This window comes from Bufo bufo, chromosome 7, assembly GCF_905171765.1.
Source record: "Bufo bufo chromosome 7, aBufBuf1.1, whole genome shotgun sequence".
NCBI lineage: Eukaryota > Metazoa > Chordata > Amphibia > Anura > Bufonidae > Bufo > Bufo bufo.
In genome coordinates, this window is record NC_053395.1 from 104539347 (window position 1) to 104554197 (window position 14851).

The 14851-nt window shown below is 44.2% G+C and overlaps 1 protein-coding gene across 1 annotated transcript in view; it reads left to right on the forward strand.

Moving 5' to 3' along the window:
* STAT1 (signal transducer and activator of transcription 1) overlaps positions 1-14851 on the forward strand; it is a 1318258-nt gene that overhangs the window by 697379 nt on the left and 606028 nt on the right. Inside the window, exon 10 of the mRNA XM_040441848.1 lies at positions 11728-11820. Within this exon, the coding sequence (XP_040297782.1) occupies positions 11728-11820 (93 nt within the window). The remainder of the gene's footprint in view (positions 1-11727; positions 11821-14851) is intronic.

Here is a 14851-nt window from a genome sequence, read left to right on the forward strand (position 1 = left end):
CTGTAAGGCTCCATTCAGATGTCCGTATGTGTTTCGCGGATCCGCAAAACACATACGAACGTCTGAATGGAGCCTTACAGGGGGGCTGATCAATGACGGGGGTGATCAGGGAGTCTATATGGGGTGATCACCCCCCTGTTATTGATCACCCCCCTGAAAGGCTCCATTCAGACGTCCGTTTGTGTTTTGCGGATCCGTGGATCCGCAAAACACATACGGACGTCTGAATGGAGCCTTACAGGGGGGTGATCAGGGAGTCTATATGGGGTGATCAGTGGTTAATAAGTGACAGGAGGGGGTGTAGTGTAGTGGTGTTTGGTGCTACTTACAGAGCTGCCTGTGTCCTCTGGTGGTCGATCCAAGCAAAAGGGACCACCAGAGGACCAGGTATCAGGTATATTAGACGCTGTTAACGACACAGCGTCTAATATTCCTTTTTGGGGTTTAAGAAATCGCATCTGCAGCCTGCCAGCGAATGATCTCCGCTGGCAGGCTGTAGATCCACTCGTTTACCTCCGGTTCCTGTGAACGTGCGCTCCTGTGTGCGCGCGTTCACAGGAAATCTCGCGTCTCGCGAGAGGACGCATCGGCGGGTCCAGGAGGAATAACAGGGCCGCCGCCAGGACGCAATCCTGCGTACGGCGGTCCTGAGGTGGTTAACCCCTCCTGCAAAATACTTTGCTAATTAAAATCACTTGGCCGAATGGAAGAAGTGCTGATCCAGGGACAGAATCTCTATACATATATGAAAAATCAAAGCATAGCAGCTGGATGTGCGATACATTTCTTTTCTTTTCTCCGTTTTTTTATATAGTTACAGTAAAGTATGTCCGACAGACAGGTGACAGGCCCTTCTAAGGAAACGATCAGTGGCCAAAATGTTTCTGGAGCTAGCAGAATAGCAGCAAAAGAAGGGGTGGGGGGGCTAGCAGCAGTCTCAGTGACAGGCCAGAGCTGCCATTGTCATCCAGCGGCCGTGTTTTGACCAGCAACCCAGCTGTTCTTGAATGGTTGGCTCGGTCTTCTACCTCATCTTAAGTGACATCAGACACCCCCAGCCAGGAGTCAGTGGGTTCCTCTGATACCACGCTTTGTTGGCATGGCCCGGGACCAAGCTCTGTACCCCCACCTGTCCTGAACCTGCCTCTTTCATTTTCGATTCCTTCTGCTCGAGAAGTATGTATGCCGTCGGTTTGGCTCCACTTTTCAGTGAGGAACGAGCTTCTAGAGGACAGTCAGCATCTTCTGCCTAGCCAAGATGTGGAGGAGAGATCTGCTGCTTCCTCCAGTAGGCAGGCAAGTAGCGATGATGAGAGTCGCGTGGGAGCTGGTGTTGTGAGTGGTGAGGCACAAGGCCCTGAGACTGGTGAGGGTGATATAAGTTATATGCAGACTGTAGCCGATGACACGTGGGAGCCGGGTGAAGAGGGGGGCTTCATCATCATTAGGAAAAGAGGGTGGCAGCTTGCGTGTGAGGCAGCGGCTGAGCTAGCAGGGTGGTAGTGTGGCTGTGAGTCAGCAGGGTGGACGCAGTGTGAGGTCTGGAGCTAAACGCTCCCGGGGGTTGAGCATTTGCTATGCAGGAGCCTACCTTTTCCTCATTTCATCAGTAATCGATCAACGAGGCGATTGCAAAAAGACAACAGTATGGGTGCACTCATCCAATGGCACAGAAGCTGAACGTGCTTCTGGCCAAGTTGCTGGTACTAAAGTCCCGCCCTTTCCATGTGATGGACTCTGCACCTTTCAGAGAACTGATGGCTTGTGCCGAGCCAAGGAGGAGAGTCCCAGCTATCATTACTTATCTAAAAAGGCTCTACCAGTCCTGTACACGTACAGTACAGACCAAAAGTTTGGACACACCTTCTCATTCAAAGAGTTTTCTTTATTTTCATGACTATGAAAATTGTAGATTCACACTGAAGGCATCAAAACTATGAATTAACACATGTGGAATTATATACATAACAAACAAGTGTGAAACAACTGAAAATATGTCATATTCTAGGTTCTTCAAAGTAGCCACCTTTTGCTTTGATTACTGCTTTGCACCCTCTTGGCATTCTCTTGATGAGCTTCAAGAGGTAGTCCCCTGAAATGGTTTTCACTTCACAGGTGTGCCCTGTCAGGTTTAATAAGTGGGATTTCTTGCCTTATAAATGGGGTTGGGACCATCAGTTGCATTGAGGAGAAGTCAGGTGGATACACAGCTGATAGTCCTACTGAATAGACTGTTAGAATTTGTATTATGGCAAGAAAAAAGCAGCTAAGTAAAGAAAAACTAGTGGCCATCATTACTTTAAGAAATGAAGGTCAGCCAGTCAGCCGAAAAATTGGGAAAACTTTGAAAGTAAGGGCTATTTGACCATGAAGGAGAGTGATGGGGTGCTGCGCCAGATGACCTGGCCTCCACAGTCACCGGACCTGAACCCAATCGAGATGGTTTGGGGTGAGCTGGACCGCAGAGTGAAGGCAAAAGGGCCAACAAGTGCTAAGCATCTCTGGGAACTCCTTCAAGACTGTTGGAAGACCATTTCAGGGGACTACCTCTTGAAGCTCATCAAGAGAATGCCAAGAGTGTGCAAAGCAGTAATCAAAGCAAAAGGTGGCTACTTTGAAGAACCTAGAATATGACATATTTTCAGTTGTTTCACACTTGTTTGTTATGCATATAATTCCACATGTGTTAATTCATAGTTTTGATGCCTTCATAGTCATGAAAATAAAGAAAACTCTTTGAATGAGAAGGTGTGTCCAAACTTTTGGTCTGTACTGTATGTTGAACAGAAGGTGGGCCAGTCCTTGAGCCTGTCGGTGTCTGCTAAAGTTCACGGCAGTGCCAACGTGTGGAGCTTTAACTACGGTCAAGGACAATATATGTCCTTTTTGGCCCACTGGGTAAATGTGATTCCTGCCCAGCCACACCAAAATCTTGGCCAAGTGAAGGCACTGCCGCCTCCGCGTTCTCAAGCTGTGGGTCCTGCGCCAGTGTCCTCCTCTGCTTCCTCATACTCTACCTTGTCCTCAGCCTCCACTGCCAGTGTCCTCCTCTGCTTCCTCATACTCTACCTTGTCCTCAGCCTCCACTGCAGGCACAATTTGGAGTGCTACTCCAGTATGCCACCTGTGCAGAGCACGGTGTTGTTACGCTGTTCTGCACCTGGTTTGCCTGAGCGAACAGACTCACACCGGAGAGGAACTGCTCTGCTTCCTTCAAGAGGTGAACAAATCCTGGCTGTCTCCTTGCCAACTTAAGATCGGAGCCATGGTCACCGACAATGGGAAGAACATCATGTCGGCGCTCTGTCAAGGAGCGCTGACCCATGTGCCCTGCATGACACACGTCTTTAATCTGGTTGTAAAGCGTTTCCTGAAGTCTTCCAGCCAACTGCGAGACATCCCGAAAATGGCTAGGAAAATGTGCATGCGCTTCAGCCACTCTTACACTGCAAAGCACACCCTCCTTGAGCTGCAAAGGCAGAATAGCGTTCCCCCACATCACCTGATATGTGACGTTTCCACCCTTTGGAACTCCATGTTGGACTGACTATATGGGCAGAGGAAGGCCATCAACGATTTCTTGATGATGCAGGCAGACAGGAGCACTCCCCTGGTAACTACGTTAGCCAGTGGCAGCTCAAGTGTGACACCTGCCCTTTACTCAGGCCCTTTGGGGAGGCCACTTTGTCAGTGGCCAGGACTACTAGATGAATGATGTCACCCACCCTTCACGTCCTGGAGCAGATTCTACTAAATCTAGCTGGCGAGGGGACAGGAGACGTGGTGCCTACATCTCACGACCACCTGAGCCCTGTGGGGGCTGAACTGGAGAAGGAGGACATTAATGCTCAAGCAATGTACAGAAATGTGTGTTTTTTCTGCACAAGTGACAGGAGAGGAGCTGGAGGAGGTAGAGGGCTATGAGGAAGACCAGGCAGATGACCCAGAGACACCATGGCAGTATGCAGTGGAGATGGAGGCACAAAGTCCCTTCGAGTGCCTTGTGCAAATGGCCTGATGCATGCTGAGTTGCTTGCATAGTGACAGCCGTATTATCACCATTAGGCAGAGGGATGACTTTTGGCTCTCCATCATGTTAGCCCCTCGCTGCCGCTCCTCATTCTCAGCGGATGGAAATCCGCTGAGAGTGAGGATAAACTCAGCTACTACAGAAACATCCTATGTAATCTGTTGGTCGCCGATTATGTGTGCCATAGCCCATCCTCATGAAGGTCTGAGCGGGCGTGCCCTTTGCACTCACGTTCTACTGCCATTGCTGCTGGAGAGTGGTGGGGGGGCAGGAGCAGCACCAGCTTCAGCAGCAGCAACTTAAGCCTGGAGTCTCTAATGAGCAGTTTTCTTCACCTGCCTACTGAAGAAACCACCCACCAGCAGCAGTAGCAGCAAGACATGGAGCAGAACCTGAACCAGCAGGTGGTGATTTATTTAGACTTCACACTTCTACCCGACATCCAAGATTCTCTGGACTACTGGGCAGCCAACGGGTCGAGTTTGCCCTGGACAAGCTTTCCTGCCCGTGCAGTAGTGTCGCATCAGAGCAGGTGTTTAGTGCGGCTGGGGGCATAGTTACCACAGGGAGAACTTGTTATTCCACCCATAATATGCAGATACTAACCTTTGTGAAGATGAATCAGGCGTAGATCATTCATGATTTTCACACGTCAGTGCCTGGGTGCCACACCCAAACTTAGTAAAAAGAGACCCGTTTCTTCTGGCCACCTGCTTCAGCCATTATTCTAATGCTGCACCTGCCTGATGCCACACACCTGTTGCCATGTTCTCCTACTGCCATCCACCATCTTGTGCTTTTACTGTCACTGCTGTTGCCCTGCACCCTGTTACTGACCACTGTGACTCATGCGTTTGCCACCCTCACCACTCTGTGACTGGGCCACTGTGTTGACTCCTTATGCGGTTTTCACCTCGCCACTCTGTGACGGGGCCATTGTGTTGACTCCTCATGTGGTTGCCACCCTCTCCACTTTGACGGGGCCACTATTGCCCCTGTTTGGCACTGTTGACATCACTATTTATCTTGCCCTTTTTCTGATCTGTCAGAATGACGGAAAAATGAGAAATACAACGCATCCTATCTTCTGAGAATCCGTTATGCCTGAATCACACAGTCCCTAATTTGCATCAGGATATGCTCATGATTTGGAAGCCAAAAACAGGAGTGGGTACACAAAAGACATACAAACTTTCCAATCATGTGTCATCTCTGTTTTGGATCCACTTGAGTTTTTTTTTTTTTTTTGGCCTTAGCAATACTGATGAATTACTGAGAAAATGTTGACTGTTGACAGTTTTTTGGGGTTTTTCTTATAACGAAAAAGAAGGTCAAAATAAACAGTGACATCTACACAAACTTCTGACACCCTCTCTACTCTGTCATGGGGGCACTACTTGTTTCAGCGTGTAACAGAACAGGTTCTGTAGAAATCTATGTAGAATCAGCTGACAACGGTGTAAAAGGAGTGCACTCTTTCAATCTACAGTACAATCTTGGGCCACTGCACGGTTCTTTATACCTGACGCTAACATTGACTTGTAAGGCTGAGTTCATACTTGTGTTATTTGGTCAGTTTTTGCCCTGTAACTGACTAAATAAATGAAGTATTAAGTGATTCTTAGAGTGACGCCTGTCAACTGCCGGTCATACAGACGAAAAGTAAATATTTTATTACCACAGTGGACTACCTATGCATGTTTCTGCTATGCACAGTGTTCTACACCAATATACAGGCTCTCTGCAGCCGGGATATAGCTGTCTTTTAAGGTGATTCGTCACAAATAAATTAAGACCGAATCAAATCTTTTTGGAAAATTCGGCGAACCGTCCAAATCCACTTTTTAAAAAGTTTGCTCATCTCTAATTATTAAACTCCAGAAATGCCTCCAGGCCCCTCTTGAACTTGTTTAGTTAGATCACCACACCACCTCATCTGGCAGAGAGTTCCATAGTCTCACTGCTCTTACCATAAAGAATCCTCTTCTACAGGGAGTGCAGAATTATTAGGCAAGTTGTATTTTTGAGGATTAATTTTATTATTGAACAACAACCATGTTCTCAATGAACTCAAAAAACTCATTAATATCAAAGCTGAATATTTTTGGAAGTAGTTTTTAGTTTGTTTTTAGTTTTAGCTATTTTAGGGGGATATCTGTGTGTGCAGGTGACTATTACTGTGCATAATTATTAGGCAACTTAACAAAAAACAAATATATACCCATTTCAATTATTTATTTTTACCAGTGAAACCAATATAACATCTCAACATTCACAAATATACATTTCTGACATTCAAAAACAAAACAAAAACAAATCAGTGACCAATATAGCCACCTTTCTTTGCAAGGACACTCAAAAGCCTGCCATCCTTGGATTCTGTCAGTGTTTTGATCTGTTCACCATCAACATTGCGTGCAGCAGCAACCACAGCCTCCCAGACACTGTTCAGAGAGGTGTACTGTTTTCCCTCCTTGTAAATCTCACATTTGATGATGGACCACAGGTTCTCAATGGGGTTCAGATCAGGTGAACAAGGAGGCCATGTCATTAGATTTTCTTCTTTTATACCCTTTCTTGCCAGCCACGCTGTGGAGTACTTGGACGCGTGTGATGGAGCATTGTCCTGCATGAAAATCATGTTTTTCTTGAAGGATGCAGACTTCTTCCTGTACCACTGCTTGAAGAAGGTGTCTTCCAGAAACTGGCAGTAGGACTGGGAGTTGAGCTTGACTCCATCCTCAACCCGAAAAGGCCCCACAAGCTGATCTTTGATGATACCAGCCCAAACCAGTACTCCACCTCCACCTTGCTGGCGTCTGAGTCGGACTGGAGCTCTCTGCCCTTTACCAATCCAGCCACGGGCCCATCCATCTGGCCCATCAAGACTCACTCTCATTTCATCAGTCCATAAAACCTTAGAAAAAGCAGTCTTGAGATATTTCTTGGCCCAGTCTTGACGTTTCAGCTTGTGTGTCTTGTTCAGTGGTGGTCGTCTTTCAGCCTTTCTTACCTTGGCCATGTCTCTGAGTATTGCACACCTTGTGCTTTTGGGCACTCCAGTGATGTTGCACCTCTGAAATATGGCCAAACTGGTGGCAAGTGGCATCTTGGCAGCTGCACGCTTGACTTTTCTCAGTTCATGGGCAGTTATTTTGCGCCTTGGTTTTTCCACACGCTTCTTGCGACCCTGTTGACTATTTTGAATGAAACGATTGATTGTTCGATGATCACGCTTCAGAAGCTTTGCAATTTTAAGAGTGCTGCATCCCTCTGCAAGATATCTCGCTATTTTTGACTTTTCTGAGCCTGTCAAGTCCTTCTTTTGACCCATTTTGCCAAAGGAAAGGAAGTTGCCTAATAATTATGCACACCTAATATAGGGTGTTGATGTCATTAGACCACAACCCTTCTCATTACAGAGATGCACATCACCTAATATGCTTAATTGGTAGTAGGCTTTTGAGCCTATACAGCTTGGAGTAGGACAACATGCATAAAGAGGATGATGTGGTCAAAATACTCATTTGCCTAATAATTCTGCACGCAGTGTATGTTTGTATGGAAACCTTTTTTCCTCTAGATGTAGAGAATGTCCCCTCATCACAGACACAGTCATGGGTATAAATAGATAATGGAAGAGATTTCTGTACTGACCTGTGATATATTTATATATAAGTATTAGATCTCCCCTCAGTCATTTGTTTTTTAAACTAAATAAGCTTACATTTGATAATCTTTCTGGGTACTGTAGTCCACCACAGTTGTTACTCCTCTGAATCCTCTCCAGCTCTGTTATGTCTGTCTTGTTGACAGGAGCCGAAGACTGTATGCAATTCTCCATGTGCGGTCTGACTAGTGATTTATAAAGTGGCAGGAGTATGTTCTCATCATGAGCATCTATTCTGCTTTTGATGCACCCCATAATCTTATTGGCCTTGACACTGGTTTCTACAGTTAAGTTTGCTGTCAACTAAAATTCCTAAGTCCTTTTCCATGTCAGTGTTACCATTGTTTTACCATTTAGTGTGTACGGGGAAGTTGCATTATTTTTTCCCATGTGCATAACCTCACATGTGTCAGTATTAACCCCTTCTACCCCTGGCCAGTTTTCGCTCTTCTGCCCAGGCCATTTTTTGCAAATCTGACATGTCGCTTTATGTGGTAATAGCTTTGGAACACTTTTACTTATCCAAGCCATTCTGAGATTGTTTTCTCGTGACACATTGTACTTCATGATAGTCATAAATTTTAGTCAATATATTTCACCTTTATTTGTGAAAAAATCCCAAATTTACCAAAAGTTTTGAAAAAATTCCCAAATTTTCAATTTCTCTACTTTTATAATAGATAGTGATACCTCATATAATAGTTATTACTTTACATTTCCCATATGTCTACTTCATGTTTGGATCATTTTGAAAATTACATTTTATTTTTTGGGAACGTTAGAAGGCTTAGAAGTAAATCTTGAAATTTTTCAGAAAATTTCCAAAACCCACTTTTTAAGGACCAGTTCAGGTATAGCCACACGGCAGGGCACAAAAGGAAAGGAACGCCATATGGTTTTTGGAAGGCAGATTTAGATGAACTGGTTTTTAGATGCCATGTCCCATTTGAAGCCCCCCTGATGCACCCCTACAGTAGAAACTCAAAAAAGTGACCACATTTTGGAAACTACGGGATAAGGTGCCAGTTTTATTGGTACTATTTTAGGGTACATATGATTTTTAATTGCTCTATATTACATTTTTTCTGAGGCAAGGTAACCAAAAAATTGATGTTTTGGCACCATTTTTATTTTTAACAACATTTATCTGACAGGTTAGATCATGCGCTATTTTTATAGAGCAGGTTGTTACGGACACAATGATATCAAATATATCTACTTTCTATGTTTGTTTGTTTCAGTTTTACATAATAAAGCATTTTTGAAAACTAAAATTATGTTCTTGTATCTCCATTTTCTGAACGCCCTATTTTTTTTATTTTTCTGCCGATCAAGACGATCGGCAGAATAATAGAGCAAATAGGGCATTCAAGACGTGCAGGGGCTCGTTTTTTGCAGGAAGAGTTGACGTTTTTATTGTTACCTTTTTGGGTACATATGATTTTTTGATCATTCATTATTACACTTAAGGCTACTTTCACACGAGCGTTCGGGTGTCCGCTCGTGAGCTCCGTTTGAAGGGGCTCACGAGCGGCCCCGAACGCATCCGTCTGGCCCTAATGCATTCTCAGTGGAGGCGGATCCACTGAGAATGCATCCGCCTGCCAGCGCTCAGCCTCCGCTCCGCTCAGTGAGCGGACACCTGAACGCTGCTTGCAGCCCCTGAACGCTGCTTGCAACCCCATTGAGAATCTTTTTTTTTTTTTTTTTGGAGGCAACTTTTTTTGTGAATGTGTGTGTCACAGTATCAGTGAAGTGCAGGTGTAAGCTATGTCGACGCTGTAGCCTATCACTGTCCTCAGTGTTAGGCCTCATGCACACGACAGTATTTTTTAGCGGTCCGCAAAATGGGGTTCCGTTGTTCCTTGATCCGTTTCCTTTTTTTTTTTCGTGTTTTCCTTTATTTTTGGAGGACCACCAGACATAAAGGAATGTAAAAAAAAAGTCTAAGACAGGTTTGCCATGCAAATGATAGGAAAAAAACAGACACGGACGCAAATGACAATCTTGTGTGCCTCCGTGTTTTTTAGCGGTCCCATTGACTTGAATGGGGCCGCAAACCGTTTTCCGCAAAAATAATAGGACAGGTTATATTTTTTGACGGACTGGAACCACGGATCACGGACGCGGATGGCAAACGGTGCATTATCCGAGTTTTCAACGGACCCATTGAAAATCAATGGGTCCGCAAAAAATCACGAAAAATGGCGCCACAGACATGGAGTAAAATAACGGTCGTGTGCATGAGGCCTTAGGATGCTGAGGACATTGTTTGGCTCTGCTGCTGTTTCTAAACAAAGAGCAGCTGGAGGACCATTCCTTTGCCTCAGGCAACAGCATTGGAGAAAGGGTTAGTATAACCTCTACCTTTTTGATCGCTTGGTGTTGCACTTTTAGTTATGTAAGGTAGCACAGTTTTTATTTATTTTTGACAGTGTTCACCTGAGGGGTTAGGTCATGCGATTTTTTTATAGAGCCGGCCGATACGGACACTACTTTTCTTCTTTTCCTAATTTAGAAAAAAAAATTGTCTTTATTTTGGGAAAAAAGACCCTTTTTGTTTTTTACTTGAAACTTTACTTTATTTTTTTAACTTCTTTTTTCACTTTACTTTTTTGTCCCACTCTGCGCTTGGGGCTCTGATCCTCTTTACAATGCATTACAATACTTGTATTGTAATGCATTCACTGTAAGTGTTTTACACACTGTAATACACTTACAGCTCCCTGCCTGCGAGATCCAGGGGGCTGGATCTCACAGGCTGTCACATAAGGCTGCCACAATGCCTAAGGAAGGCATCGGGCTGCCTTCCCTGCCATCGGGTCCCTGTCACAGCAGCGCGGGGACACAATGGCCGCCCCGCACCCGGCAGGATCTTGCACTTGCCGCAGTCAGCGCTGAACACGGCTGGCATCTGTGTTTTCACCGATACCGGCAGTGTTTTTAGCTCCTGCACCCGCCCGATCAGCCTGCCGTACATGTACGGCGCTGGTCCTTAAGTCACATAGAAACATAGAAACATAGAAACATAGAATGTGTCGGCAGATAAGAACCATTTGGCCCATCTAGTCTGCCCAATATACTGAATACTATGGATAGCCCCCGGCCCTATCTTATATGAAGGATAAGGGACTCAGCGCTGTACTTGTATGGCGCGGGTCCTTATGGGGTTAAATTTAGTCAAACCAGCCACCGTGTTAAAAACTGCAGGGACCTGTTTACACAACTACAACCCAGAAACAGACAAACACACAGAGTAGGGTCGTACAGAAATAGGTCAAAGCTGGAAGGTCAATACAGTACCAAATCACAGAGAAGAGGGTGGTCACAAATAGCCAAGCCAAGGGTCAAAACCAGACGGGAATCTGTACAAAATCACAGAGCAGAGAGAGGTCCAGGTCAAGCTGAAATCAATTTCAAATAGCAACAATCGAAAAACGCACAGCAGCACGGCAGGGGAAAAGCTATATCTGGCAAAGGAGTATTACCAGCTGATGGTTTAAATAGATCACGGAGTCCCTTGATCAAAACATAATAGGACCCTACTAATCTCCCCTGGTCAGCATGTAAAGGGGGGGGGTGGGCGGGTGGCTTATGTGAAGCATCACCAGGGGCGTGGTTTAAGTGGCACATCACCAGTTTGTGGATTAAGTTGGCTATTGTGATGGGTGTGGCCTAAGTGACACCTCATCAAGGGGCGTGGCTTAGTTGGTACATCACCAGAGGGGCATAGCCTGGTAGCATGTCACACCGCTGCAGTGCCCAAGCCCCAGACAGCAGTGCTGGAGCTTGGACAGGTAAGTTAGTGACTGAGTTAAGAAAAATAAAATGCTTTACTAGCCCCTGCACAAAGTTATTTTAAGATAAAAATGTGTGTAGAGGTTCCTCTAGAATGACAAAAACTGTTCATGTCCCCCATTAATCATAACTGAAATAAGTACATGTGAATTCATGTTTATAGATTAAACTGCAGTCTGTAGACATTTCATTTGCTCATTACACTGTATATTATTTTATTTCTCTACAGCTCATTCGTGGTTGAAAGGCAGCCCTGTATGCCAACACATCCACAGAGGCCCCTGGTATTGAAAACTGGTGTTCAGTTCACTGTGAAATTAAGGTAATGTGTACTGATTTCTTAATGCTAAACTTGATGTCCACTGACACAAGCAGTGTTGTTTTTGCGCCAAACATATCTTTTGGAATTATGGCCAAAAAAGTCAACCTTGGTTTTATCAGACCATAACACCTTTTCCCACATGCTTTTGGGAGACTTTAGATGTGTTTTTGCAAAATGTAGCCTGGCTTGGATGTTTTTCTTCGTAAGAAAAGGCTTTCGGCTTGCCACTCTACCCCATAGCCCAGACATATGAAGAATACGGGAGTGTTGTCACATGTACCACACAGCCAGTACTTGCCAGATATTCCTGCAGCTCCTTTAATGTTGCTGTAGGCCTCTTGGTAGCCTCCAAGGCCAGTTTTCTTCTTGTCTTTGGAGGGACGTCCAGTTCTTGGTAATGTCACTGTTGTGCCATATTTTCTCCACTTGATGATGACTGTCTTCACTGTGTTCATGGTATATCTAATGCCTTGGAAATTCTATTGTACCCTTCTCCTGACTGATACCTTTTAACAATGAGATCCCTCTGATGCTTTGGAAGCTCTCTGTGGACCATGGCTTTTGCTGTGGGATGCGACTAAGAAAATTTCAGGAAAGACCAACTAGAGCAGTTAAACTTTATTTGGGGTTACTCAGAGGCACTTTAAATGATGACAGGTGTATGCTGACTCCTATTTAGCATGATTTTTAATGTGATTGCTTAATTCTGAACACAGCTACATCCCCAGTTATAAGAGGGTGTGCACACTTAGGCAACCACATTATTTTAGTTTTATTTTTTGTTTTCTTCCCTCCACCTAAAATATTTCAGTTTGTTTTTCAATTGAGTGGTACGGTTTATAGTCACATTAAAGGTGGAAAAAGTTCTGAAATGATTTATCTTTGTCTCATTTTGTTTATATCACAGAAACCTGACATTTTAGTAGGGGTGTGTAGACTTTTTATATCCTGTGTATTACTGCTTGAAGTCTCATCTCAGCCACTGGTCTTATATCCTGGAATGATGTTACCTTACACTTGAAACTGTCCACGCATTTACTGTGTGATAATTGCCTAAAATGAGCTTGATTCCACAAATCAAGAGGGATATGACTTTTTCCTTTAAAATGTTCGTCTTCTTAAAGGGGTTTTCTAGGAATTGATTATCTATACTCTGGATAGGTCATCAATATCTGATTGGTGGTGGTCTGACTCCTGGCACCCGTGATGATCAGCTGTTGAAAGGGGCCATGGTGCTCAAATGAGCATAGAAGACTCTTTCTTGAGCTGTGGCAAAACATCCATTTCATTATATAGCATAGTGCTTAGTATACCATAAAAAGCCTGCAGCGCTTGTTCAAGTGCTGGGGCCCATACAAACAGCTAATCGGAGGTGTGCCAGAAGTTGGACCCCACTGATCACATATTGATGACCTATCCTAAGGATTTCCAGAAAACGCCTTTAGGGTCCATTCACACGTCCGCAACGTGTTTTGCGGATCCGCAAAATACGGACAGCGGCAATGTGCGTTCCGCATTTTGTGGTCCGCACATTGCCGGCACTAATAGAATATGCCTATTCTTGTCCGCTATTGCAGACAAGAATAGGACATGTTTTATTTTTTTCGGGAACGGAAGTGCGGGTCCGCAATTCTGTATCCGGGCAGCACATTGAATCGGATCTCACAAATTGAATTCAAAACACCAGTGTGAAAGTAGCCTTATTTGTCTTAAATGGATATGCAGTGTTTGTTATTATTATTTTTTTTTTAATCTCTGTATGATTTGTCTATAAAGTGACTTCTGATATACCATATGCCTTAGGCCAGGCCTGAAGCATATGATGCAGTAGAATAGCGCAGGAGATTGCGATTACATCACCATGACCTCCTGCGCCAGGTCTCACGTGATGACGCGGCGCAGGAGGGCGCGGTGATGTGTTCCTGACCGCCTGCGCCAGGACGCCCGAGCAAAGACTACAAGAGGCAATGAAGAGAGGTGAGTATTTAAAAAAAAAAACATTTTATGTAAGTACTGGGGGCACTATGGAGGTGGGGGAAAGAATGGGGGCCATTATATATTATACAGAGGGGCCAATATATATTATAAAGAGGGTCCATTACATATTATAAAGAGGGGCCAATATATATTATACAGAGGGGTCATTATATATTATACAGAGGGGCCAATATATAATATACAGAGGCGCCATTATATATTATAAAGAGGGGCCATTATATATTATAATTATACAGGAGGACTATTATATATTATACAGAGGGGCCATTATATATAATTATACAGGGGGGCCATTTTATTTATGTAAGTTTTACACAATGATTTCATTTTTGAAACAAAAAAAAAAATCATGTTTTAGTGTTTCCATAGTCTAAGAGCCATAGTTTTTTCAGTTTTTGGGCGAATATCTTGGGTAGGGTATGATTTTTGCGGGATGAGATAACTGTTTGATTGGCACTATTTTGGGGTGCATGTGACTTTTTGATCGCTTGCTATTACACTTTTTGTGATGTAGGGTGACAAAAAATGGTTTATTTAGCAGTTTTTATTTTTTACGGTATTCATCTGAGGGGTTAGGCCATGTGATATTACGCTTTGGAGACGGACACCAAAACTCTGCTTGCATCGTTTTGGTATCCGTCTGATGAAACTGAGCCGTTTTCACTGACACAATCTGGCACAATATAAAACGGATCCGTCCTCAATTGACTTTCAATGATGATCAAGACGGATCCGTCTTGGCTATATTAAAGATAATACAAACGGATCCATTCTGAACGGATGCAGGCGGTTGTAGTATCTGAACGAATCCATCCATGACAAATCCGCACAAAACTCGAGTGAGAAAGTAGCCTTATTGATAAACTCTTTTGGAAATGGACAAATGCTATTGAAATTTCATTTCAATAATTTTTTATTTTTTTGCATCATTCACCTTACAGGGTAAGGCTACATGCACACGACCGTGCCGTTTTTTGTCGGTCTGCAAACCGCGGATCCGCAAAAAACGGAAGCCGCTTGTGTGCTTTCCGCA